This window comes from Cyprinodon variegatus, unplaced genomic scaffold (assembly GCF_000732505.1).
Source record: "Cyprinodon variegatus isolate N-32 unplaced genomic scaffold, C_variegatus-1.0 Scaffold322, whole genome shotgun sequence".
In the NCBI taxonomy this organism is placed as follows: domain Eukaryota; kingdom Metazoa; phylum Chordata; class Actinopteri; order Cyprinodontiformes; family Cyprinodontidae; genus Cyprinodon; species Cyprinodon variegatus.
In genome coordinates this window covers 284,245-308,483 of record NW_015150775.1, presented here as the reverse complement: position 1 = coordinate 308,483, position 24,239 = coordinate 284,245, and the positions used below count along the sequence as shown (strand labels likewise).

At 38.9% G+C, this 24,239-nt stretch overlaps 1 protein-coding gene across 1 annotated transcript; it reads right to left on the bottom strand.

The window, feature by feature from the left end:
* LOC107091052 (DNA topoisomerase 2-alpha-like) lies at window positions 1-18,418 on the bottom strand. Its single transcript, XM_015384773.1, has 35 exons — window positions 18,401-18,418; window positions 16,855-17,001; window positions 16,620-16,710; window positions 16,469-16,532; window positions 16,241-16,386; window positions 16,050-16,147; window positions 15,758-15,970; window positions 13,886-14,059; window positions 13,495-13,596; window positions 13,270-13,407; window positions 13,043-13,181; window positions 12,804-12,961; window positions 12,595-12,720; window positions 12,298-12,408; window positions 11,952-12,057; window positions 11,716-11,825; window positions 10,475-10,567; window positions 10,286-10,400; window positions 10,058-10,179; window positions 9,795-9,943; window positions 9,476-9,707; window positions 8,395-8,529; window positions 7,900-8,100; window positions 7,618-7,813; window positions 5,727-5,818; window positions 5,483-5,629; window positions 5,315-5,398; window positions 4,998-5,201; window positions 4,793-4,910; window positions 3,226-3,390; window positions 2,894-3,074; window positions 2,761-2,813; window positions 2,567-2,686; window positions 545-771; window positions 1-443 (listed from the first exon to the last, which is right to left on the bottom strand). The coding sequence occupies exons 1-35, from the start codon at window positions 18,416-18,418 to the stop codon at window positions 294-296; spliced, it is 4,725 nt and encodes a 1,574-aa protein (XP_015240259.1). The 3' UTR covers window positions 1-293.
* Between the last annotated feature and the right edge of the window lie 5,821 nt (window positions 18,419-24,239).

The window sequence follows — 24,239 nt, the reverse complement described above, 5'->3', positions numbered from 1 at the left end:
ACTCAGAAGAAACTTTATTTTTCAACACAACCACTGAAATATGTACAGGACAAAAACAACATACTAGAGCACATTGGTTCATAAACACACCACAAGTTTTGATATAAAACGTGTTAAGGACAACTTTCAATAAGAGAACCTTTTAAAAGTTTAAAGTTATTTTTTTTTACATTTTAATCAAGCTTTGTGCAGAAGCAAATTCTGGTAATAAAAGCAAGCTGTATTGAACGGGGAAAAATGCTGGTTTACTAAAACTTCTGGATCTTTTTTACTACAAAATCCTAAACCCCGGTTTAAAAGTCTTCATCAGAGTCAGAGTCAAGGTTGTAGGTCACGGGTTTCCGAGCACGTGAGGGTTTATCCCGTGGTGCCACGGCAACGGTAGCTGCTTCCTCTTGGTCTGACAACTGGAAGCTATCATCTTCGATACACCTCTTGGTTTTCTACAAAATAAATGTTTGGTTTGTGAATTTCAGCAAAAATAAAAAATAACGTTCAAAGTCAAAATCAAAGCCTGTGGGTAGAGAGTTTAGGACAGACTGACCTTTCCAGCACCGTATGATTTAGCCTTAAGCCGTGACATGAGGTCGTCTGAGCTGCTGTCCGACTCGTCGCTGAGCTCCTGTTTGCGTTTTGAAACGGTCTTTTTTGCTGGAACGTTCCTCTCCTCTTCTGAATCACTGGAGTCCAACTTGGGGACCTTTTTGGCCACGGGCTTGGATGAAGGTTTAGACTTGGAGAGAGCATCCAGGATTGAAGGCTGCCTCTCATCTGGAAAAAAGAAAAACACCAAGTAGAAACAGTTCATTAGAGGTTCAATAAATCAAAGCAATGATGAAGTCGCTTCAACAGTCCTATGGTAAATTATAGAACTGCATATTTTAGGTGCAGGGGGATGAAAGACAAAGGTTGAACTGTAATGTTTATGTCAAAGCATTTTCTCTCTACTTTACAATTAGTTTGGTTGTAAGTAAACACATTTATCACCCTAATCCCAGAATTTATACACAGTTGTAAAATATCTTTCTTCATTTAGATTATTAATTTCAACATTGCACCTGGAGTTATGCTACATTTAGGTATGAAAATAATTAGAAACACCAAAAATAACAGTAAATTATAAATCGTATGTGTTGACTTTAATATTAACATCTTTTGTGCACACAATAAATATGAATTATGTCCATCTTAGGGCGTCGAATTGACCAATTTCATGGAAAGGCGAGTTGCCAGATTCCCAGCAGCTACAATAGGAACCATTGTCAAATTAGCATGGTCGAAATCAAAGTGCAAATTTAGAAAAAAAAAAAAGTGTTAAAATAACTTGGTTACATTTTACTGTACGATTTTTTCAATGCACGCAGCTACAGCTCAGTGTACAACGAAACCGCAGGGTTTCACAGCAGACAGTATGTTCTTACACTGTGCGGCCCGACGCTCTGTTGCGTTTTTTTCAACAGTGTATGTCTAAAAAAAAAAAAACACGTCTGACTCAGCTCAGCAGTGAGATGGAGCTACTCGGACTCATCTATCAGGAAGGAATATGAAGCTCAATAGAGTGAAATGTGCTGCCTTGGCAATTTGTGCTGAAAGCCCTAGGCGATGATGTATTTGGACAAAGACATGGCTGAGTAAACATGACTACTTTGGTTGTCAATTTTACAAAAGAAACTCCATTTCACTCATTGCACCCCTGCCATGCTTCTGCTTTCATCTGAGAGGAAGAAGAAGAATCCTTGTTTGCGCACTGAGCGTTTTTCCCATGACCACATTACAATGGCCGACTGAATTTCAAGCACGTTTGATTTTTTCCCCCGACCTTGCGATCAGGCTGGAAGTCGTGAGAGAAAAATTCTGGAGAATCGGCCCGAAAAACCAAACAAATATAGTACAGTGTTAGCCCTGCTTAAAGCTGCTAACCCTTTTTGCGAATCAGCATTTGAAATGTAGTTAAAACATCTATTGTTTTTTTACCTTTTTTAGTCACTCAACGTTTAAACTTCAGCTAAATATAAAAACAAAACCATCTAGGAGTTTTTATTTCTGCTTCAGAGATCAATTAATTATGGTATAAAACTTATGATTAATTATTTATTTCTTTCTTTTTCCTAACATTAAATTCAATTAGGCCTATTCGGAATTAAATACATTTAAGTAAACTTTTCTACAAAAACGTGGCTTTTATTGCATCGCAAAGCTAAAAAGCTTGAAAATAAAAGTCTGAAATAATTCTTTGTATTTTGGTTGTTCTTATAAATAACTTGTAAAAGGCACCATGAGCTTTTTTTTTTGTTGTTGTTGTTGCTGTATAACCAAACTGATTTAGATGATTTACTGAGTTTATCAGAAAAATTCTTTGGGGTTAGCGGTTGGGAATGATATAAACCGTATATAAACTCTGAAATCTCTGATGATGATGATTTAAATCTGAGAAAAAAGCAAAGTTACTCTGAAACCCTTTTTTCTTTAAAATGTTAAAATTTCCTTTAAAAAAGTGTTCTTTGTTTGCAACAATACTGATAACTGATAACATTCCCTGCATAGTGTTTCATTAGCGATGGGATACCTGCTGCCTTCTTGTTGGCAGCGGCTGCTTTCTTGGCTGGAGCAGCTTTTTTGGGGGCCGCCGCTTTGGGTTTACTTTGAGCGGGACGGGCGGATGCAGGCGCCGGATCGTCGGACGAAGCTGTAAAGAAAAAAGATCATTAATATCAACATATTCAGTAAAAAAAAGGAAGGAAAAATCTGGAAAATACTCACTAGATGACTTGGTTTCAGTTTTTTTAACTGTTGTTTTTTTTAACACCTTCTTCCTAAAGGGATGCAGGGATAAGATGATGAGTGGGAAAGCTCTTTCTTTAGTTAGTGGTTCTAACGGTTTCCTCATACATACGTGGGTTCTGGAGCTTTGGGAGGTGGGGGTGGTGAGTTGACATCGCTCTCTGAAGCAACACTCGGCTCTGGGGCAAAGCTTGCATCATCATCGCTGACGACGGCTTTCCTCTTTCCAGAGCTCTTTTTTTCAAAGTCATCAAACTCATCTTCACTGTCTGACAGGCTGTACTTCACCGCAGCTTAGGGGTTACATAACAGAGGGGTCGGTTTAGAGAGGAACTCATTTGCAGATGTATTTCAGATAAAAAGGCAGAACATGTGACAGTGGGAACTCAGAACCGCCTGAAGTCAGTCCAAGGAAACCTGCTTGAAGCCTTAAAACATCGGTACCTTTGGTTTTGCGAACGACCCGCTCCCGGGGGGCGCTCACTTCCTCTTCCTCCACATCGCTCCCTGAAAAGCCTTCAGAGTCCTCATCTGACCACGGGTTCTTCTTCTGCTTCTTGGCAGCAGGCTTGAACTGCAGAGTGGTCTGTTTTCCAGACTTTGAAATGGCTGGGGAATTTTTATTTTACAGTTTAATGAAATGTGGTTCTTTAATACCCGGTCAATAGAATAAGTAAATGTTTACATCTTAGGCTGAACTCAGAGACATGCAGGGAGACGTTGCGCAACTCCTCAGTGGGTTTAGGATTCCAAAGCCAAAACATTTAGTTTTCTTCCTGAACGCCCCATTTAGACAAATTCACAGCGAGCCTTTTTCTATCCAGCTTTAGATCCTTTGTCATGATTCTGACTCAGCAGATTTAACAGATATTTCCGCTGCCCTGATGCTGATCTGTGGTCCTAATTAAGAACAAACAGGAAGTGTGGAGATACCAGTTTAATTACTGCGCCGTTCTGTCTGGCAGACGGGCTGTAAGCCTCCAATTCTCCTCCTTAGTTGTTATGCAAAAACCTTAGAATCCAGTGAAACCTTCCCCTCCGTTTAGACGAGTCTCTGTTCCCACCAGTGAAATTCAACTGAGTGAATTTTGTTCACTTATTGTGAACAAAGGAAACATTTTGTAAACCTAAAATACAGAAATTAAACAGAAAAATGTTTACATAAAAAAAGGATTTGAGAATAAATCTTTTTTCAGATTCTTTTTTGTCTTCTTTTCATTTCTCTTCCAATTGTTTTTTGTATTTATTTTTTCATAGATGTAAAAATCTTTTTTTATTCTTCCGTTTTCAAGCTTGGAAAAAAATAAAATAAAAATAATAGAAAACAGTGAGGTTACTCTTAAAGCCTTTTTTGAAGTTCCATTTATGGGTTATTCTCTTTTCATAAAATGCCTTTTTTTTGCAACATAGCTAGAATGAAACTCCCTCCATTAACATGCTCATCTAAACTAGAGAATCCAACACCTGAGAATCAGTTGGACCCAAACTTCCTGATTTATATGCAAATCAACCAACAGCTTCTTCACAGAGGGGGTCGTTAGCTGAACAATCAACAGGTTTCTGGATCATTGCAGGTAATTTAAATCTCTTAAACCAGGTTATTTACCATTAAATCATCTTTTTAAAAGACTTTTCTCATCCCATTTTGTCCTCTCAGGTCATACAGGTTGATCAGCTGAGATCGTGCTGCTAAAGCCGGGCATACACTTTGCGATGTTTTTCAATCGTTACAAGCAGCTGCTGCTCACTGTACGTGAAAGCGGAGGGTTTAGTCGTACAGTGTGAGCTCACAGCTCACAATTTACTCAGCTCCGCAGGGAGATTGAGTACGATTGCCCCTCGTAACCCATTGTACACTACACGACTCACGATCAGGCTGAAAGTCAGCCCGATCGAAAGATTCTCGCATGACTAGAAAATGGCACAGTGTATGGTGGGCTTAAGGTGTCTGAAAGGAGCGTTTCCCTCCCACTGCTGCTACACCAGAGGAGATTTAATGAAACATCCTCACCTTTCTCTTTGGGCTCTGGTTTGGTTTTCTTAGCCAGCCGTGAAACCAAACCCATTTCCTCAATTGGTTCAATGTTCTCTGCATCCTCAAACTCCATCTTCATCACCACATCTTCATTCTGTAACAAAGAAGAGCAAATCTGTTCAGCGGCTGGAGTAACTCAGTGGAGTCCAGTGTTTTTTGGTAGCAGATGAAAGTGTTTTACCTTGACCTTCCTGCCTCTCTTGCCCTCTCCTTTCTTCAGATCAGCCTTCCTGGTGGCTTCAGCTTTCATGGTGCTGGTGACGCGGGGAACGACCCGGCGGCCCTGCGGTGTGGGCAGCGTCTCCTGCTTCACCTTCAGAGCCTTGCCCTTTCCAGTTTTCTTCACGGGGGCCGCTGCGTTCTCCTTTTCGCTTGCCTCCAAACGCTAAGCACATAAACGGAACCGGATTTAACACTAAAACACCAAGAGCTTGACAAGATGACAGCAGGGTTTATTAATAACTTTGATGTGAAACATTGATCATAAAGAGACGGTACCTCCAGTTCCTCAGAGAAGGCAGCCAGGTCCTCCTTCCAAAGGTCTGATGGGGTCTTTTTCTTCAGAGTGTTCAGCTCAGTCATCTGGGTTGGAGAGAAACAAAACGTCACTCAACCGACCAATACAGTCATCAGATTCTATGGCGCAGAGGTTGAATCCTTAACCACCTTAGCATCCCTCTGCTTGCACAGCTCCTCCTTCTTCTCTTTGGTCAGGAACCACATGGGCATGCTCAGCAGGTAGTTGTAGTCGGGTCCACTGTTGTCCTCTTTTTCTTCTCCCTCTTCCTCTTCATCTCCCAGCTCCTCTTCATTCTAGAAAAACAACCCAACACATATGATGGTTCATTGGCTGGCTGTTGCATTGGTTCAGTAAAATCTTTAATAAAACTTTTTTTTAAAAGAGCCGCACCTTTTCTTGAGCCTGTTTCCAAGCTTTGACAGGGTCCGAGTCGTAGCCCATCTGCTGAAGCATGCGGATCAGCTCCTTTTTAGGTTTGTTTTCTAGAAGATATACGTTTTTCATTCTTTAGAATGTACAGAGTAAAATCAACAAAAATTAAACTTTAAAAAACTTCTTAATCAGAAAAGATTTTAAGTGTGACGTTGCTGTTTTTGCAGATGTTATATTTTAAGTCTCTTCTTCTATGTTAAAGGGGAACACTGTTTTTTTTTCTTTTTTCCTACATTGGGCCCTTGATTTTACGTTATTACATCATGTTCTTACTCACCCATATGAGTTTTGTGTCATTTGGAGCCGTTCTGAAGATATTCCGTTAGGTTATATCCAAGTAACGTCTTCCTATGGACAACGAGTTGAAGGCACAAACTAAACTGTTCATAGTTTATCATTTATGGTACGCCATATTCATAACATGTAGGCGAATCACTGTCCCACAGACATCGGAATATCTTCGGAATATCTTCAGAACAGCTCCAAATGACACAAGACCCATATGAGTGAGTAAAACATGATGTAATAACGTAAAATCAAGGGCCAAATGAAAAAAAAAGTGGTGTTTCCCTTTAAGCAGTACTGACATTATTCTGTTCAAAGATCACAATATCTCCACTTCTGGGGGCGGGACAGACAGAGACATAGGAGTGAAGAAGCATTTCCATTGGTCAAGAGTTTGGGGACAATTTTTTTTCACTTGTTCAAATTTCCATTTAGAAAACCGTGTTCTTTGCGAACAACAATGATGGAACCAAATTGATTCCATATGGAGCAAGTTCCAGAACATTTTAGCCTGCGTTGCATAAAGACACCAGACTGGTTCCCCCATATGTTCCTTCACTCTATGAATATACAGAGAAGGCTTTCTGTGCATTTTAACATGCATATATATTTTAAATGAAATCAATCATTTTAAATGTATTTTTTTCATGTCGCATTTATTAATATAAATAAAGGTTCTTATTTTGAGGGATAGTTCCATCTGTGCATTTCCTGATAGATTTTGATCCTCCATTAACCTCGGTGATCACACCACAATGAAAATTTGCAGTCCCTACTTTGAGAACTCTTGGTTTAGAGCAAAGTTAATCAACTTAGTATGCTAGTTAAAATGAATATTTTTACTGATCATAAATACAAGTAAAATGTTCATTAGATTGCATTCAAGTCAATGAGTCGATGCAATCAGCTGGTTTTCCTTAGTAAACGTTGAATCAGTTTGACTGGATGATCTGATGAACTGTAAAATGATTGAGATGACGTGTTGTGAAATGGCGCTATGGAAATAAACTGAATTGAATATTTGACTGAATATGAGAAACAAATAGGAAAAATATCCTGCATGTTTTTAGTCATTTGCTTTTCTCGAACGGATCCACTTGGCAACTCTCTGCTCTCTCACTGCTACATTTAGAATGTAAATCCCACTAAAGGCTGGGTTTGTCTTTTATTTCCTAAAAGTTATGTTTTTCACAGATGAATCTTTTCTGTCAAACAGCAGCGACATGATGCGAATATTGATAGCCTTAAAATGAACATGGAAGACGTTGTATCTGGTAACAGTCTAATTTGGCATCACACTGGTAGCAAATGTGCTGATTTTGCTGCTACATTCAGATTCTTTATCGTTTAAGCATTAATATAATAAAAACCTCAGACAACCTGAAAATGTTAAATCTGGGTTATTTCTGTAATTCTGTGTTTCTGTTTCCATGTTCAGATTGAAGTAGTTTTTTATGATAATTTTTATCCATACAGCATTAAAGGAAGTATCAAATATATTCCTGCATGTCCATATCAATTTTGCCATTTTTGCAAATGTTTTAAATGAAAAGCAGCCCTGTACCGATGACCAAGGTTCCCTGAATCTTCTCCAAGATGAAGCGGGCCTGGTTGGAGAGTTTGGAGCTTTCTGCTCCCAGCATGCCGACCAGCCAGTCCTTCCTCAGAACGTAGTACTTCATCCTCAACTCAAAAAAGTCCTTCAGGATATCCTGGACAGACTCGTACTTCTTCAAGCTGCCGACGTGGTCAAACAGAACCTAAAAATGGAGAAAACAAACCTTTAATGACCCGATAGTAACACATAACGGTTGCTGTGCATGTGAGCCAGAGCTGCAGCCGTTACCATGGAGTTGCAGGTGAGGGAGCTCTGCAGCTTGAAGACTTTATGGAGGCCGGCGGCCTCAGCCTCCCTCAGCTTCTCCTCGGTCATCTTGACCACGAAGCGGACCGTGGTATCGGTGTGATAATCCTTGTAGTCAGTGATCAGAGGAGGAGCTTTTTCTGTCCCGTTCAGCATCGGCTCCAGAACATTCTCCTTGTACGCCTAACGTGACACAAAGAATAAAGCTGAACTCCATGTTCTCAGGATTTAGAATCTGTTTATGGTAAGCCATCTGTTTTTTAATTTAACAACACACTTTTGGAGCTTTTAAACCATAAATCCTAATTTACATCTAAATAATAATCATGAAAAGAAATTTATCATCATGTTAAAAAGAAAAATAAAGTGTTTTTATTTTTTAGATTTATCAGGTTTTAGAAATTTTAAATATCACATATTTGTAAAGTCAAGCAACCTGCTGCATGTTTGACACATTCCCTTGGAAGAAAGACTCACCTGAGTCCAGCTTTTAACCGGCAACTCTGAGATCTCGATGGTGGTGGAGTCGAGGATGGACACCTCTCCACTGTTCATGTACTGATTATCCATCACCTGCTCAATCGTGCCTCTGAAGTTCTTGTAGTTTGGAAGCTATGGAAGAAAAAAAAATGATCACCCGTTTCTCCTTGGGGTAGGACATTTCTGACACCCAGCTGTCCTCCCCATAGATTTAATATACAAGTAGACCCGCATTGAACGCTTTCGCCTATGAGCCCCAACATGACTTGGTGGCGCCATCTTGGGGCGGTCGACAGCACCACTCAGTGTAATGTGTGGAGCAGGCACAGAATCTATTTAACTCGCTGAATATTTAACTAAATTTCATCTTTTGTTTTTTCTTTTTTTGCTAAAAAAAAAAAAAAACAAATGCTTCAGTGCATTTAAATATTCTTAGTAGGGTTAACAGTAATAAAATATTCTGATCAGATGTATGTTGCAAAGCACAGCCACTTATATATATATATATATATATATATATATATATACACACACATACACCTCTCTCGATATGTATATCTGACTATATTTACATAAATATACTGTAAAATGTCCACAGCCGAATACGGATGAGCTTTAAATGCACAATATTTTTGTAAAAACACTTTTCAGTACAGTATTTAATTTCTTTATGCTGTTTTTTTCAACTGTCACTTATTCTGTTATTTTTATACTTTTTAAGGTCCAGATTTGTGTGACCACTTTTGCTATAATATTTTGCTGCTGTGCACCACTATTTACTCACTGCCGGACTATTCCATTCTCTCTATATATCAATATATGTAGTGTGAATATGCCATTTCTTCAGTAATGTCTTAAAAAGCTCTGATTCCTTCTCAAAGCAATACCTCGAGCCCTGATGTCAACAATACTTCGATTCAAACTAAAATATACCGCAGTGTTAAGGCATCCTCCTTCTGTTCTGCTTAAACCAGCAGGTTTGTGGAGCAAGTCGACCTCCCCACGATGGCGCCCGTAATTTCTGCACCGCTACAGTCAATGCGGGTTCTACTCTTATATTCATTTCTATGGTCCTCACCATGGGCAGAGGCTCCTGGCCGTTGAGCATCCTGTGGAGGTTGCTGATGATCTCACGGATGTCATAGTTTGGGATCTTGCTGGCCCAGCCGGTCCCGATACCTTCAGAGCCGTTCACCAGCACGGTGGGGATGATGGGAATGTACCACTCAGGCTCTACGCGCTGATTGTCGTCATAGTTGTACTTGAGCAGGTTGTCGTCCACTGGTGGGAAAACGAGGCGCGCCAAAGGGCTAAAAACATAAAAAAAATTGTCCAGAAGTTAGCGACTGGTTGGAAATCATGGCTGGGAGGCCTTGCTGATAAAAGCTGGTAGTGACCTGAGCATGGTGAAGATGTATCGAGGACTGGCTGAGTCCTTTCCACCGTGCAGTCTGGTTCCAAACTGCCCCAGAGGCTGCAGCAGGTTCATGTTGTTGCTTCCCACAAAGTTCTGAGCTAAACCGACGATGGTCATCATCAGAGACACCTGAAAAATAAGAAGAGTCTTGATTTAATGAACCTTTAATTCAATTCAACAGATTTTAACACAAGAAGGAAAAATAAAATTCTGAAACACTTTAACTGCTGGAGCTCATCCCACCTCGCCATGGTGGTACGCAGACATCTCAGCCACTGATCCAGCCAGCTGGGCGACCTTCACCTCCCGCTTATCGTTCCTCTTAAAGCAGCAGTACAGCACCTTCCTCTGTCCTGGCTTCAAACCTGGAACAAGCGGCACACCAACATGTCAGACCAGACTGTAGACACAGGGTTTCCACTGATGGTGGCACAGCGCCACACTCTGGAGTCTGAAAGCATTTCTACTGACCGTCCACTAAGCAAGGAATGGACCGCTCATTGTCAGAGTTGGAGAAAAGCACGAGTTCCTTGTTGACAAAGTCGTTGTAGGACAAGGACTTGGTTGCTTGACCGTACAGGTAATCCTGGAAACAATGTAAACATGCTGTGACTGAGAACGGCAGCAACACGGCGCGATCAGCCTTTATTAGGAGCTCACCTCTGGGAGGTTGTGTTCCCTACGCTGCCGCCTGTTGATCATGAAGTTTGTAAGCCACTCCTTCCTCTCGTCCACTTTCTTCTTGCTAAAGGCCTAATGGTTAAAGACAATACATTCAATATAAAGCACACTAAATACTACACGTCTTATATGAGGTCCAACTAGGAGTGGGCGATATATCTAATATACTCGATGTATCTCGATTTTTCCCAGGCACGATTGTTAAAATGACTATCGCAGCAAGTACAAATTCGCATGACAACATCAAGACGTCTGCATCTATTTGACTGAGTTTTATTTTTCCCCACATGCTTTGAATGCATCATAAACCCCTCCCCCAAACAGGATTATTTTCTACACAGCACGCATGCACACTACAGCAACCGGCAAACAAATTATGGCAGCAACAGGTCTTTCAGCTAAGTAATATACAGCAGCGGTTTGGATTTCACCAAAAACCATTGCTGCAAAAGGTAGCAGTACAAATGTCTTCCAGCACTTAAAAAAATAATCCGCTGCAAAATGAAGAATTATGTAAACCCTGCATGTCAGCGTCTCCCCGCACACCAATTAAAACATCAAATAAATCAGCTGTGGAGCCGATGCTGTCATTTGAAAAAGGGATCCCATAGGAGAGAAAGAGATTGAGGGAAATCACATTCGCTATTTATTACTTTATTTAAATGTTTTAGATGCTCTGATACCTGTAATGTGTTCTTCAGAGGTTTTGCAGGCGTTCTTTAAACTTAGCAATGTTTTCAAATTTAGAACCTTTTGTGCTTCTTTAAAATTCCGAGCATCTAAAGTACTAATAGTTTGGAGATGCTCTGATAAGGCTCTAATTTTTATTTATTTTTTTGGTAAATTTCTCTTTAAATTTTTTTTTTTTTTATAATGCACCAAAAGAGCCTTTTTCATTTTGTATTTTATTTAGTACTGCATTTTGCTTTGTTTCCTGTTTTGTTGCTGGGATCTTGTTAAAGGTCTAATACTGACACCCAAAGACATCATGTGGCAAAATTATTAGTGAACAGCTTTGAGCTGGTCAAAATTAAAAGAAATTAAATTTGAAACCAAAAGTTTGAACGAGTATATCAGTGCACTCTACTGTTTTTAAAGGTAATTTAAACATTTCTTAATATATATATATAGAGTATCGTGATATAGCCCAAATATATTGTGATATTAGATTTTTTTCATATCGCCCAGCCCTAGGTCCAACTGGATAAGGAGAATCTCACGAGGGTGATAGCTTCGTCATCTTCAGGGCCGGAGTATTTGAACGGGATGCGGTGTCTGTGCATATCAGAGAAGTACTCCTTGGCTTCCTGTGACGTGCTAGTTCCCAAACCTGGGGGAAGAAAGGAGAAGTTACGGCAATGAGCTGAGGACTAAAAGGACAGTAACGGTACTGTGGACAGTAACTTCTCTGCTTACTTGTCTGTGTTCTACTACCACACAGGGGTTTGGAACAAACCTTTGTAGTATTTGATTTTCCAGGATTTGTGGTTAGGCTGGGTCTCCTTCCACGCATTGAACTCAGGGATGCTGTAGAAGGACAGCTGGGTTTTCTTGTTAGAGGCCTAAAGAAGGAAAAGGACAGTCTCACTGCATTTATTTCTTTCATGGTAAAAAATTGTCTGATAAAAAAAGACAGTAACAGGGGTTTTGCCACTAGGTGGCAGTGCTGTCTCTACATTGGTTTGCCTGCTGGAAATCCTTATTCAACACTACTGGTTGTAGTGACATAAAACAGTGCTGAAGCTGCCAGTTAATCAGATTGAAATAAGTGAAACCGGAAAAGAGTTATTTGAAGCATCTACTTTGATGATGGGCGTAATGAACTCCTCCAGGAAATTGTGGCGAAGCAGCGATGGCCAGTTGTGATGGATGAAGTTGATCAGCAGGCCCTTAATGTGGGATCCGTCCTGATCCTGTCAGAATAACAAACACAATCACATCATTAAAAAATGTGGAAACTTGAAAAATACTCAAAAGTCCTGATGAAAGTTGGTTTACAATGTATTTTGTAACAATAATCCAACATGTGTTTTCTTTTAGTTTAGTGTTTTTACAGACCACAGGAAACCAGTAAACAGATTAACACAAAGTCAAATCACCTGATCTGTCATGATCATGATCTTGCCGTAACGCAGACTCTTCAGGGATTCTGGGTCGCTGTAGTTTTTCTTGTACTGGAGGCCGAGGATCTTGATTATATTGTTGATTTCGGCGTTTTCCATGATCTGAGGACGAAGAACATGAGTCATCATAGTGCTGGTTACCAAACCAATGCCGACCTCCACAGAGGGACTGATACGTTTGTTACCTGTTTGTGAGAGGCCTCCCGAACGTTGAGCATCTTTCCTCTGAGCGGGAACACACCGTAGCGGTCCCTCCCGACCACTCCCAGCCCAGACACGGCCAGCGTCTTGGCCGAATCTCCCTCAGTGAGGATCAGCGTGCAGCCGATGGAGTTCTTCCCACCTGTCAGAACAGGTGTTTAACAGCCTGGCGGCTTATTTTTTTATTTTCTTGGAAAAGCAAAAGACGAGAGGAACACGTTACCTGCATCGTTGGCATCGTCCAGTTTTGGCACTCCTTTGATTTTTGTATGCTTCACCGCTGAGCATTTCTTGTTGAGCTGAGACTGAGCTTTGAACTTCACCCAGTTCATGATGCTTTCAACAATCCCACAACCTGTGGCCTAAAAGCAGCAGAAGACAAGGAGCCTTTAGAGAGAACTGGTCACAGCGTAGCCAATCTATTCCTGAACAATCCCAATCAATCAGAACCTGTTTAATGAACTTGTCACTGAGAGGACAAGTGGAGCCGAAGCTCTTCTGCTGCAGGGTCATGTTCTCTTTAGTCTGAGAGTCAAAGGTGGGGTTCTCAATCAGGCAGTTGACAAACAGCCACATGTGGTTTTTCACCTATAAAGTAAAGGATGTGTAGGCAGTTAGCTCCCAAAAGGGTAGAAAACCAGTAAAATCCCCATTTATAATCCCTGCTAAATATACCTGGAAAGGTTTGACCGTTACACCGGCTTTGTTCTTCTTCTTCACCACTTCAATGAGCTTTCCGACCACCTGGTCTGCCACATAGTCGACGTGTCTGCCTCCCTGAGATTCCAAACAAACATCATAAAATCTCATTAACAGAATAAGTGTTCAATCTTAATCAGAGTGACACAGCGAGCTGGAGAGCAGCCAAACATGTACTTTGCTGCCAAAAGACAGATCACTAGTTCAGCCTGAAGCAGCTTTTTAGATGCTTAATGAAGAAAAGTAAAAAATGACTGATTATATAAAACAAAAGCTGGAATATAAAGAATAAAATGAGGAGGGATCTTATAACCGCCATGTAGAATCTCTCCTACACGATGAATGCAGCTATAAAGATGAGGTTTACCTTTGTTGTAGCTATGCTGTTGACAAAGCTGACTTGCTGGAAACCTTTCTCACTCATGGTGAGGCAGACCTCCCAGCGGTCATTGACCACCTCATGGACCACAGTGAGCGGACCACCCAGCTCATCCACCTTGTCCTTCACAAACATGTCCACATAGCTGCGGAAACCTGTAATCTGGAGCAGAGGGACGAGGTTTGGGATTCCTTCATGTTGTTCAAAAATACAAACATTAACCAACCAAATCAGTCAATGTATGGGGCCTACTTTAAAACAGTTCCTTTAGCGGGGTTTATACAGGAACGATTACCTCCAATTTAATGCTTTTAGAAATAATTTAAATGCCATCAACAAGTACTCATCGACAGGCTGCAGCCAAATTCCTCGTCTTCCAGCCACTTTTGTTAGCATTAGCATTGTTAGCATTAGCATTTTCCCATTCTTTAGCTTTTGTTTCCCAAACATACGGCTTTACAATCAACCAAAAGCAGTTCCACACAAATATATTGTGATGTTCCTGATGAAATTGTTTTTATAAACTTCTTTTTTTTAATAAAGCATTTTAAATGCCCAATAATCACATTTAATGAATTTTAATGCCAATTAAGGCTTTAATTTCAAAAATAATAATTTAATAACTTTTAATGAATGGAGAAAACCCTGGAAACCCTGTTTAAATGAAGAACAAGATGCAACATTGAAAAAAGAAGATGTAATCACGTAAAAGTTTTAAAGGAAATTCTAATTTTGATATATTAAAAGGGATCATTTCTGGAAGCTTAATATTCCCATGCTAAGGTTTCTAAAAAATTTTTACCTACCGGTATTCAAACCTCACAGAAAATAAAATTGTTCAATCAAATTCATTACTCTTCTACTGCAAAAAACAACCTACAAATAAGTCCAAATTTTTTAAAATAAGCGCGATAGTCTAAAGTTTGAACGAGTAAATAAGATCTGCCCATAAAATTAGTATTTCTGTCCTTAAAACGACATAATTAGATTCCATGTACATTAAATAGTTAATAGAAGATGCTGTTTATTTCTTTTTTAATAGCAAATTATCTGATTCCATTGGAAAATTGACAGCATTCTAAAAATCAATGGAAAATAGTTATTTCAAGTTTCCTTGAAATCTAACAATCTAAAAGTAATAATTTGCCTATAATCATCATCTATAAATAAGATTATCTCCAAGATTCAGAGTTTTGGATACTATACGCTTTATACAATATAATGGAGTCTATTTTACTAATTTCGAACATAAATCATCTGATTCCATCAGAAAATTGTTTCAGCTGTTCACAAACAGGTACACTAATTTAAATAAACATTAACGTACTTTGGTTTCACATCAGCAAAGATTAAGCATTGGCCAAAAAAGAAAAATAAATCTGATTTATTTATCATTCTGGCCAACCTAAGCAGCAAATAGAAATGTTGATTTTATTTCATTATTTGATAGTTTAGTGTTTTTACTATATTCATCAAATGTAAACAGTCGTTTCTGCTTGTTAGATCAGATGCAACTGATGAGGTGTGTTGATGTCCGTACGTTCCGTTCAACGGTGTCACATAATTAAGCGGGCCGACTCGACTCTGGTGTTCCCACAGCTCGCCAATCAGCGCCGAGGTGATATAAACGCGGGTCGCTGGCCGAATCGCTTGATACGGTTAGACACGTGTCAGTGAGCTGTTCCCACTGCCACTGAAAGCCCATTGTTCCCTGGTTTTACAGCCAGTGGGAAAGGGGTACTATATATCAGTTAACGTGGCTGGAGACATGACCAACCGTAGTCTAGTTTTTTTATTTTTTATAAAAAAGGTCAAAAACTGAAGAATTTTTTCTAAAATGACTGGAAACCAGGAACTTACTGGCAGCCTCTTGCCGTTGAAGAACACCTTGACTCCCTTTGTGGATCCAGCAATATCGTACGCTCTGCGGGTCATCAGAGCGACCGTATCTTTGTCCAGGATGCTCATCTTAAACTTGGACAGATCCGGCTTGAATGTGATGCACGTGTACTCCTCTCCTTCAAAAGGTTTAATGTTGGACTCTCCTGCTCTCCCCATGTTTTCGTACCAACTCTGCAAGAAAACAAGGAACCGGATAAACAGCAGATCTTCACATAAAGAACCCGACAAGCAGAACGAATCGTCTTCCCACCTGCTTGAAAACCTTCTTTGACTCTTTACAGGCCGTCTCCACAGTGAACTTTGTGCTGAAGATATTGCAAAGTTTTGCACCGTACCCATTACGGCCACCTACAAGACAAACAAAAGGAAAATTTCGTCTTACTTTCTGTTTTATTTATTTTTTTAACCCAAATATGCTGGACGCCAAACAATCAAACTCACCGGTGACTTTCTTCTGATCATCGTCATAGTTACTAGAAGTGAGGAGCTGTCCAAAAATGAGGGCAGGAACGTAGACCTTCTCCACCTTGTGCTGCACCACAGGGATTCCTTTCCCATTATTCCACACGCTGATGGTGTTGTTCTCCCTATGAAGACATGTTTATTTAAGCAGCTACTTCTTTGGTTGGCTATAAGCAGAAGTGACTGATAAAGGGGGAGATTACTCACACGTCGATGTTAACTCGGATGCAGGACATGCTCTTATCCCTCTGTTTGTTGTCAGCTGCATTTACTTTAAAAGAGGAAAAACAAATTCAATAATAAAACAACAGGATGATTGACGTTACTCCTCTTTAAACCGTGGATGCTAATTACTAACCGAGGATCTCATCAAAGATCTTATACAGGCCGGGCACAAATGTCACATCACGGCAGTTCAGTCCCACATCTTCATCATACACCCACATTTGCTGATGGGAAAGATGCAGATTAGTGATTACAGGGATGTTTACGCACTCTGCTAGGTGCTGCCAATCAACCTCCCGCAGCTCCGAAGTCACAACAAAAGTCTCAAGCATAAAAAAAATAACAAAAAATTCAAAGTAATTTCTTACTTGACTGACAGGCTCCACAGAGCCGATGTAGGTGTCTGGTCTGAGCAGAATGTGCTCCAGCTGCGTCTTCTTCTGGTAGATCCTCTCGACCGACAACCGCTTTGGATCCTTCTTTGTCTTTTCCACCGGTTTGTTTTCAAAAACAGCCTGCAGGGCAATTAAATTATCCAATATGAAAAGAGAACATATCATGAAGAATCTATATTCACTGAAATCCTCAAACAAAAACAAAAGTCCCATCTACAAAAACTGGCCTTAAACTATTGTGATTGATAAGGAACATCTTGGCTCTAATATTTTATAAAGGATGTAGATTTTTTCTGGCCAAAACATATTTCTCCCTAGTTTAGGTTTTCATGGACAGTAAAAAACATACTTTAGGTTCCTCAATGAAGGAAGATTTTAAATCACCAAAATAAATAAATAAATCTGAATAATTTTTCTAATTTAAGTATCAAAGCACATGGTTCTTACCTCTCATTTTCCATAATTTGTTGTTGTTTAGATGTCAACATTAATTAGGAAATCCAATCAGGACAGTTTAACATTTGATTTTTTTCATTTCAAGCACAACATTCGTGTTAATGTTGATAATAATCTGTCTTGTATGAAGTTTATGAAGACAGTAGATTTTAAAATGGTAACTTTTTAAAGAATCCTTTGAGGATTCTTCATGTGCTCTTATTGTAAAAATAATAAAAATGGATACCTGGATTTAGGTGATGTGAATATTAAACTAAATGTGATTTAAATCATATACAGTAAATATGACACAATATATAAAAAGCATTTAACTTTAGATTAGAAAAAAATCCCTTTATTTTTTCCATAATGGTGAAATTAGGGTGTTTACAGGAGCAAAAACATTATAGAAAAAATGTTTAAGAATAACAGAATAGTGAGGAGTTAAAATATAATAAAATACTGTACTGTAAAGTTCTTTAACAAAATAAAACTCTCTTATTCATTCAAAAATGTTATATTTACTTAAATTAGAAACGCATTTAACAAATAACCTGTGACTTATAACTAGCAATTTTACTGGTAACTTTGTAGATAGTATATATTTGGAAAAGGTAGTAAGAAAATCAACAGAAAAAATGGTTTAATTCTTTGTGATATCGAGGTGCAAAACTTTAGCACTGATTTAATGTAAATGACTGAAACACATCCTAAGTGTTAGCAGACTGTGCAGAAAGACAACTTTATAATATTTCACCAGGGATAAATTCTACCAGCAGGAAAAATTAAAAACAAATCAAACCAACAGACATAAAATAAGCACCGTTAGCTAAACACACGTATGCTTTATTTATTTATTTTTTCCAATGAGATGCGAGCTACTCTGGAACAACAAAATGCATATTTAACCACTCCGTTGCATGTTTCGCGTTTGCAGCTTTTCGGTTTGCGAGGAAAAGCAAAACCCAAGACGTAAAACACAGGATGCTAGCTCGCTACTTTAACGGCTGGTGATGTACCATGGTTAAAAACAGTAAGCTAGCAATTAAATTTCAAGTGAAGAAACTTTGACTTTTAAAATTACCTTCAACGGGTCAGCCATTCTTCCTCTGTTCAGTGATTACAATAATGTAAAAATGGCTGAAAATGAATAAGTTTTGAACAACCTAAACCCTGCAGCTACCGAGCTGAACTCCACCACTGAAAAAGTAAATCCTAGTTGAAAATTCGAATCCTGGGTAAGCGGTTCCCGCTCGCTGCCTTAACCAATCAGATGGGAGAATGTTTTGACGACTCCTTCATCTCTCCAATAAGAAGCTCCAATTCACGCCCACATCAAAACCAACCAATAGCTGACAGGAAAAGGAGCACAAGCCCACCCTTTTAGGTCTACGACCAATCAATCAGCCCTAACGTACCGCGGTGGATTTTATTTCCTTATTCCAGGGTTTAAGTGCCATAAATTTGCACATTTTGATTATATGTTCAAAACTGTCTACCAAAACGACGAACACAGTTATTTATGTGTCAGGATAATCACAGAAATACCTAGTCAAATCCATTCTGCAGAAATAATTATATCTGCCATATTTATTCAATATACAAGCGCCTTAAAACTGTTTTTTACACAATTTTGACCTAATTCCCATTTTGTTATTAACTTTTTGGCATTTTATGTGGAAAATTTTGCAGAATCAAGCACCGTGTACATCTCCCCACCCTGGGCACAGACTAGTCCACAAAAATAGCTTCACATAAACAACACCCAGGGTCCCCCACTGAGATTGCATGAAAAAAAACACGTCTTTCTTTCCTTCTTTTATTTATTTATTTTTTAATCTGCAACATTTTTCTCTCTCAGCAAAAAGTTTTACAATTTTTCTCTTTTTTTATTGTTCCTATACAATTTATACTTTCTAGTTAATAATAAGCAATTCAACATATTTAGGCCTATGTCAACTCTATGTTTTGTCTATGAGTAGCACCTTACCACCAAAGCATAATCCTCATGTGTGTAAGATTAGACTTAGACAACTTTTAAATTTCGTTTTGTTCAGCTTTCAGAATATTTCCATTTCTCAAAGTGCAGCTCTGATCAGACGTAAACAGTTTGCGAGGAAAAGATAAGGTGCAAAAAACACACTGATATGGAAGTTCAGAGCATTAACTATATAGGGTGCAATTATGCAGTGTTTTGGTTTGGTTTTGCCATTTTCATGCAGAGTCTGTGACATGATTTAGAGTTTTTTCAACAGTTCAGCTGTCTGATGATGGTGGGGAAGAAGCTGTTTCGAAATCCGCTGAACCTGGGGTCATTGATGATTATCACAACGTCATTGAAGAGTGTGACAAACATGGAGGAGTCGTCCTCATCTACGTCGACAAGAACTCATCAGAGTTCTGAGGAAAACGTTTATGTGAGGTGTCCCTCCATCCCGTCTGCCATGGCTCCTGTTAACGCTATGCATTGGAGGTACTTTGGAGGTAAAATTATCATGGCGACGTCTGTCCCCCTGCTCACTTAACACAAAATTCCTCTTGGCAGTACAATTATTTCTGATTCTTATCATCAGAAAATAGAAAGCTTGGGGCGGCAGTCATCCAGCCGAGTTATGGATGTATAACTGAACTTACAGACTGTACAAGGATATAGCAGTAAAGAGATCCATGGAATCTATGTGGATGCTTTAGAAATTAACAGCTTTTCTGGGGAAAAATGTGAATTCTATAAATCTGTTATTGATGAAAAACAGAAAGAGGAAAAAATATTGTTTAAATAAATTCATAATTACTCTGATCTTGCAGTTTGCCAAAGACAATGTAGGGAAAGAAAACAGCAAACATGGAAGAAAATACTAGGGTCAAACAAGAGCAAAATAAAACGTTTTGTGCCTATGTGTGATAAAAAAAAATAGCACTATAATTTACCCCGAACACACAATAAGGATATAAACACAGCATGGGTGGCATCATGCTGTGGGGATTGTAGCAGTCGTAATTGTGTAGTACCTCTTTAAGATACTTTGGTATTGCTATGCGCCATTGCTGCTCTGTAGAGAGGTGGGAGACATGTCATGCAGAGCAATACAGGGACTCTGACAGACATCTTAATTCCCTATTTTTCTTAGTAATGTTTCGGGTTATTTGGACTCTGCTCCTTTTTCATGTTATACAATATAGCAGCCGTTCAACCGGGCTTTGTAAGGTTGGTGAAGAGTGTGTTAATTAAAGGACAACACTGAGGAATTCCCAGTACCAGTGTAGTTGTGAGATTTTTACAATCGTCTCCTTCTTTAAACTCAACCCTAAGCATTACAGGATGTTTTCCTTATCAGGAACAGGAAATTGGCAAAAGTTGACAAGAAAACTGATTAAGTTCTCCTTACAGCTAGACAATTACAGAAGAAAAACAGTTTCATTGGAAATTGCCTTTTTTTGGACACTGAATTTTAAACATTGAATTTTTTTAACACCAAATTTTAAACACTGAATTTTTTTCATACATTGAATTCTTTACGCTGAAATTTTAGCAGGTAAAAATTCAGCTGCAAAAAATTCAACTGCAAATGTGTTAACCTTTTGGTGAACTCGAGCCAACGCAATCTACACTGTATGCAGTCTAGCAGCTTCTAGCCGATAAAATTTGCTCATTTGGTCACGTGACACAACAGTTGAGTGAATGAGTTTTTCTTGCGAAATAGATTGATTAGAAGCCGCCAGGTAGCTACCAATAGACAGCCATTAGAGTTTTTCATCTAATCGGACTGGGTGAAATAACTGAGCCCATCACAGCTAGTGCGGCACCCCTGTCTGCGAAGGCTCTTGGTTTGAACCGGAAGAAGTGGCCGCCGGTAAACTTTTTATTTTCTTACCAAATGAGCAAATTTCATTGGCTAGAAGCTGCTGGACTCCATCGAGTGTAGATTGCTTTAGGTTGAGTTCACCAAAAGGTCAACACGTTTACAGTCAGATTTTTTGCAGCAGAATTTTTTTGCAGGGGAATTGTTTGCAGCTGAATTTTCACCAGATAAAAAAATCATTATTTAAAATACAGTGTTAACAAAATTTAGTGGAGTACAAAAAAAGGCAGATTCCAATGAGACTGTTTTTCTTCCATAGACTTCCATGCTTAAATCAAAGCATAAAATCACAAAAAGGTCAAAAGGGGTCACAAATGAAAAGGATTATAAAAGATTTAAGGTACCGGTATACAGTTGAGTTTCTAATATTGTTGGAAAAAATCCATAAAATGCATACAAGCATTTTGTTTAGATTAAACAAATAAAGAACATTGGAATGTTCCGTTTTTGCTTGACCAAGGCGTAGATTTTGCTTCATTTATCACTCTCCTCTTATGCAGGCACTTCCTCCCTCATTTCCTCCATTCACTCGGTCACACATATACACACAGCATATGCACACATGATAGGTGTCTAAAAGCTGTTCACTGGTTAATGGCTTCATTTCCCTGGAGATGCATTGATGTATTTTACCAATAGCCTTTGGCTAATGTGTTGCTAAGCTGTGCATCGCACAAAGCTTTGTGTGGCTGACCGTCATGCTCTGCCAGGAAAGATGTCTCAGAAGTCAGAGTTTTTGAAAAGAGGCAGAGCTGAGAAAAACATTTTGAAACATTACAAGATCCACGTTTACCTTTATATTTCCCTGCACTGTAACTTTTGGTGAAAGAGTCTTTTCTGTCTCCTATTCAGCTGACCTTGGCACAACAAGAAGGGTTTGAAATGCTGTCAAGCAGCAGATATGTGTGCACACAGGCACACTCACACCTTAAATAAAAACACAAACACACATCATATTTGTAATTTTTTTTATAAAAGAATGTTCATCCTCTCTATTCACACAGAAAAGAATGTTCCAGCTTCAAAACATCAGTACCTTTTAGATGTTTTTATTACCGGGATCAGGTCTTTTGGCATCAAGATGTAATATTGTGCGGTTTTGAAAAACAAAGTGGTAAGAAAACATAACAAAAGTGGATTAATGATTACTTTTAAAGCACCGTATGACATGAAATTATACTGGCTCAGCAGGTTATTCCTCTCTTGATTGCATCCAAACATATGATTATATGCGGCTTGTTTTAGCGGCATATAATCATATGTTTGTTGTAGCAGCGAGGGTTGCAAGTTGAACAGCTTAACTATCCCCTTGGATCATTTTGAAACATTTGAATCCCTCAGTTGTGCTAAGCAGTTGGTAATTCCATTTTAGTTCTATATGAAAAATTACCTTTAAAGCACACAACCAATGTGATAGTTTACCGAAAACAAAGCTATCATAAAAAAAAAGGTTATTGCAACAATTTCAAGCCACTTGCTTTTATTTTTCACCAATACAAACACAACCCTACAAAAAACATTTGTGAAATTTAAATAACATGTAAAATGTTCAATATTAGGTTTAGTAAAATTACATATGGGGGAAAAAATGAGTAATGCAGCAACATCTGTAAATACCAAAGCTGTGTTCAGGCTGGGATGGTAAACAACTGACCGATGAGTGGTGGTTGTCCTCGCTTCCTCCGTAAATGGCAGAGCTTTTAGCCTATATGTATCATTTTATGCAGAGTGAAAATATGATTTTTGACACAATATATTTTTAGGTAAATATATTTTAATGCACCTGTTTACATGACATCAATTGTGAGGGCCCCTGTGTAGAGCAGCCCAGCGTTTGTCAGTGAGCCGCAGAGCAGCTGTGGCTACAGGGTAGTGTGCCACCTTCAGTGTGTGAGTGAATGACTGAATGTAGTGGAAAAGCGCTTCGGCTTGACCTTTTGACCTTTATCAAGTGAAACAATAAAAATTCTTTAATTGAAATGTGCTGAAATAAAACTAGGTAAATATGTGAACAATGAATAAATATTAAGGTCACATGCATAAATTAAGGGTATAGAGGATGATCTTTTAATAAGAGGTTCTCCTGATTGTCAATCTTTCTGGTAATGTGTTTGCGAAAGGCTGTCCTACATGCTCGTCCCGTTAGCCATCTTTTTGTGTGCATGCGGACTTTCAGGCGTATATCCGTGGTGAGCTACGGTTTCAGGCAATCAATGAAGCTCACCTTTCTCACCGCGGTTCTTTGAAAATGGCCGAGGGTCGTAAGAGAAAAAGTATCTACGAAGTGGATGAGAAGAAAATAAAGGCCTCAGAAGATGCAGATATATCCCAGAATGCTGTGCGCGGAGAGCTCACCTCGCACAGCATTATAGGATTTGTTGCAAATATGGCGCAGACACCGCGTAGTGGAGGAGGAGTTACGAGACCAATGGAGCAAAAAGCAGTGATCATCTTTGTGAACGGTCAGTTAACTGAGTTCACTATAAAGTTCACTATATAGTCCCTGCTCTATATAGTGATTGTGGGATTTAGGGGTTAGAGCGGTTCAGTTACAGGGTTTCTGCATGTGCATTTCTTTTAAGAGGAGAGGGCGGATCTTTTCAAAATTTCGCCAAAATCCTCCACAATACCTTTAAGTAAGTAATTAACGGTTGCCCATAAGATAAAAACAATGCTTTTTACTTTTAAGTGGCATAAATGGGCTTTCATAGAAACCTCAAGAAGTCTCAAGCTGATCTCCGGTAGATTCTGTTAAATTTCAAGAAACTAGTTGTGTTCATTGCTCAGGTTGGGTTTTACAATTTTGCTCGCTAAAAACCATCTTCAAACCTTGAAAGTTTTGGCCTATTTTTTTGCACATTTATCTTCAGTTTGTCCATATTTTCTTTTTCAGTTTGGATAGAAGTCGGAAGATTTGCAGCTTTTCTTTCCTTCTTTGGGTTTATCGTCTAGTCTATCTTCAGATTTTTTTTTAAATATGACTAAGTAAACTCCTACAATGTTTTTTTTCATTAGATGTTTGAAGCCTGCTGAGGAACAGAGACACACCATAATGTTACTGTT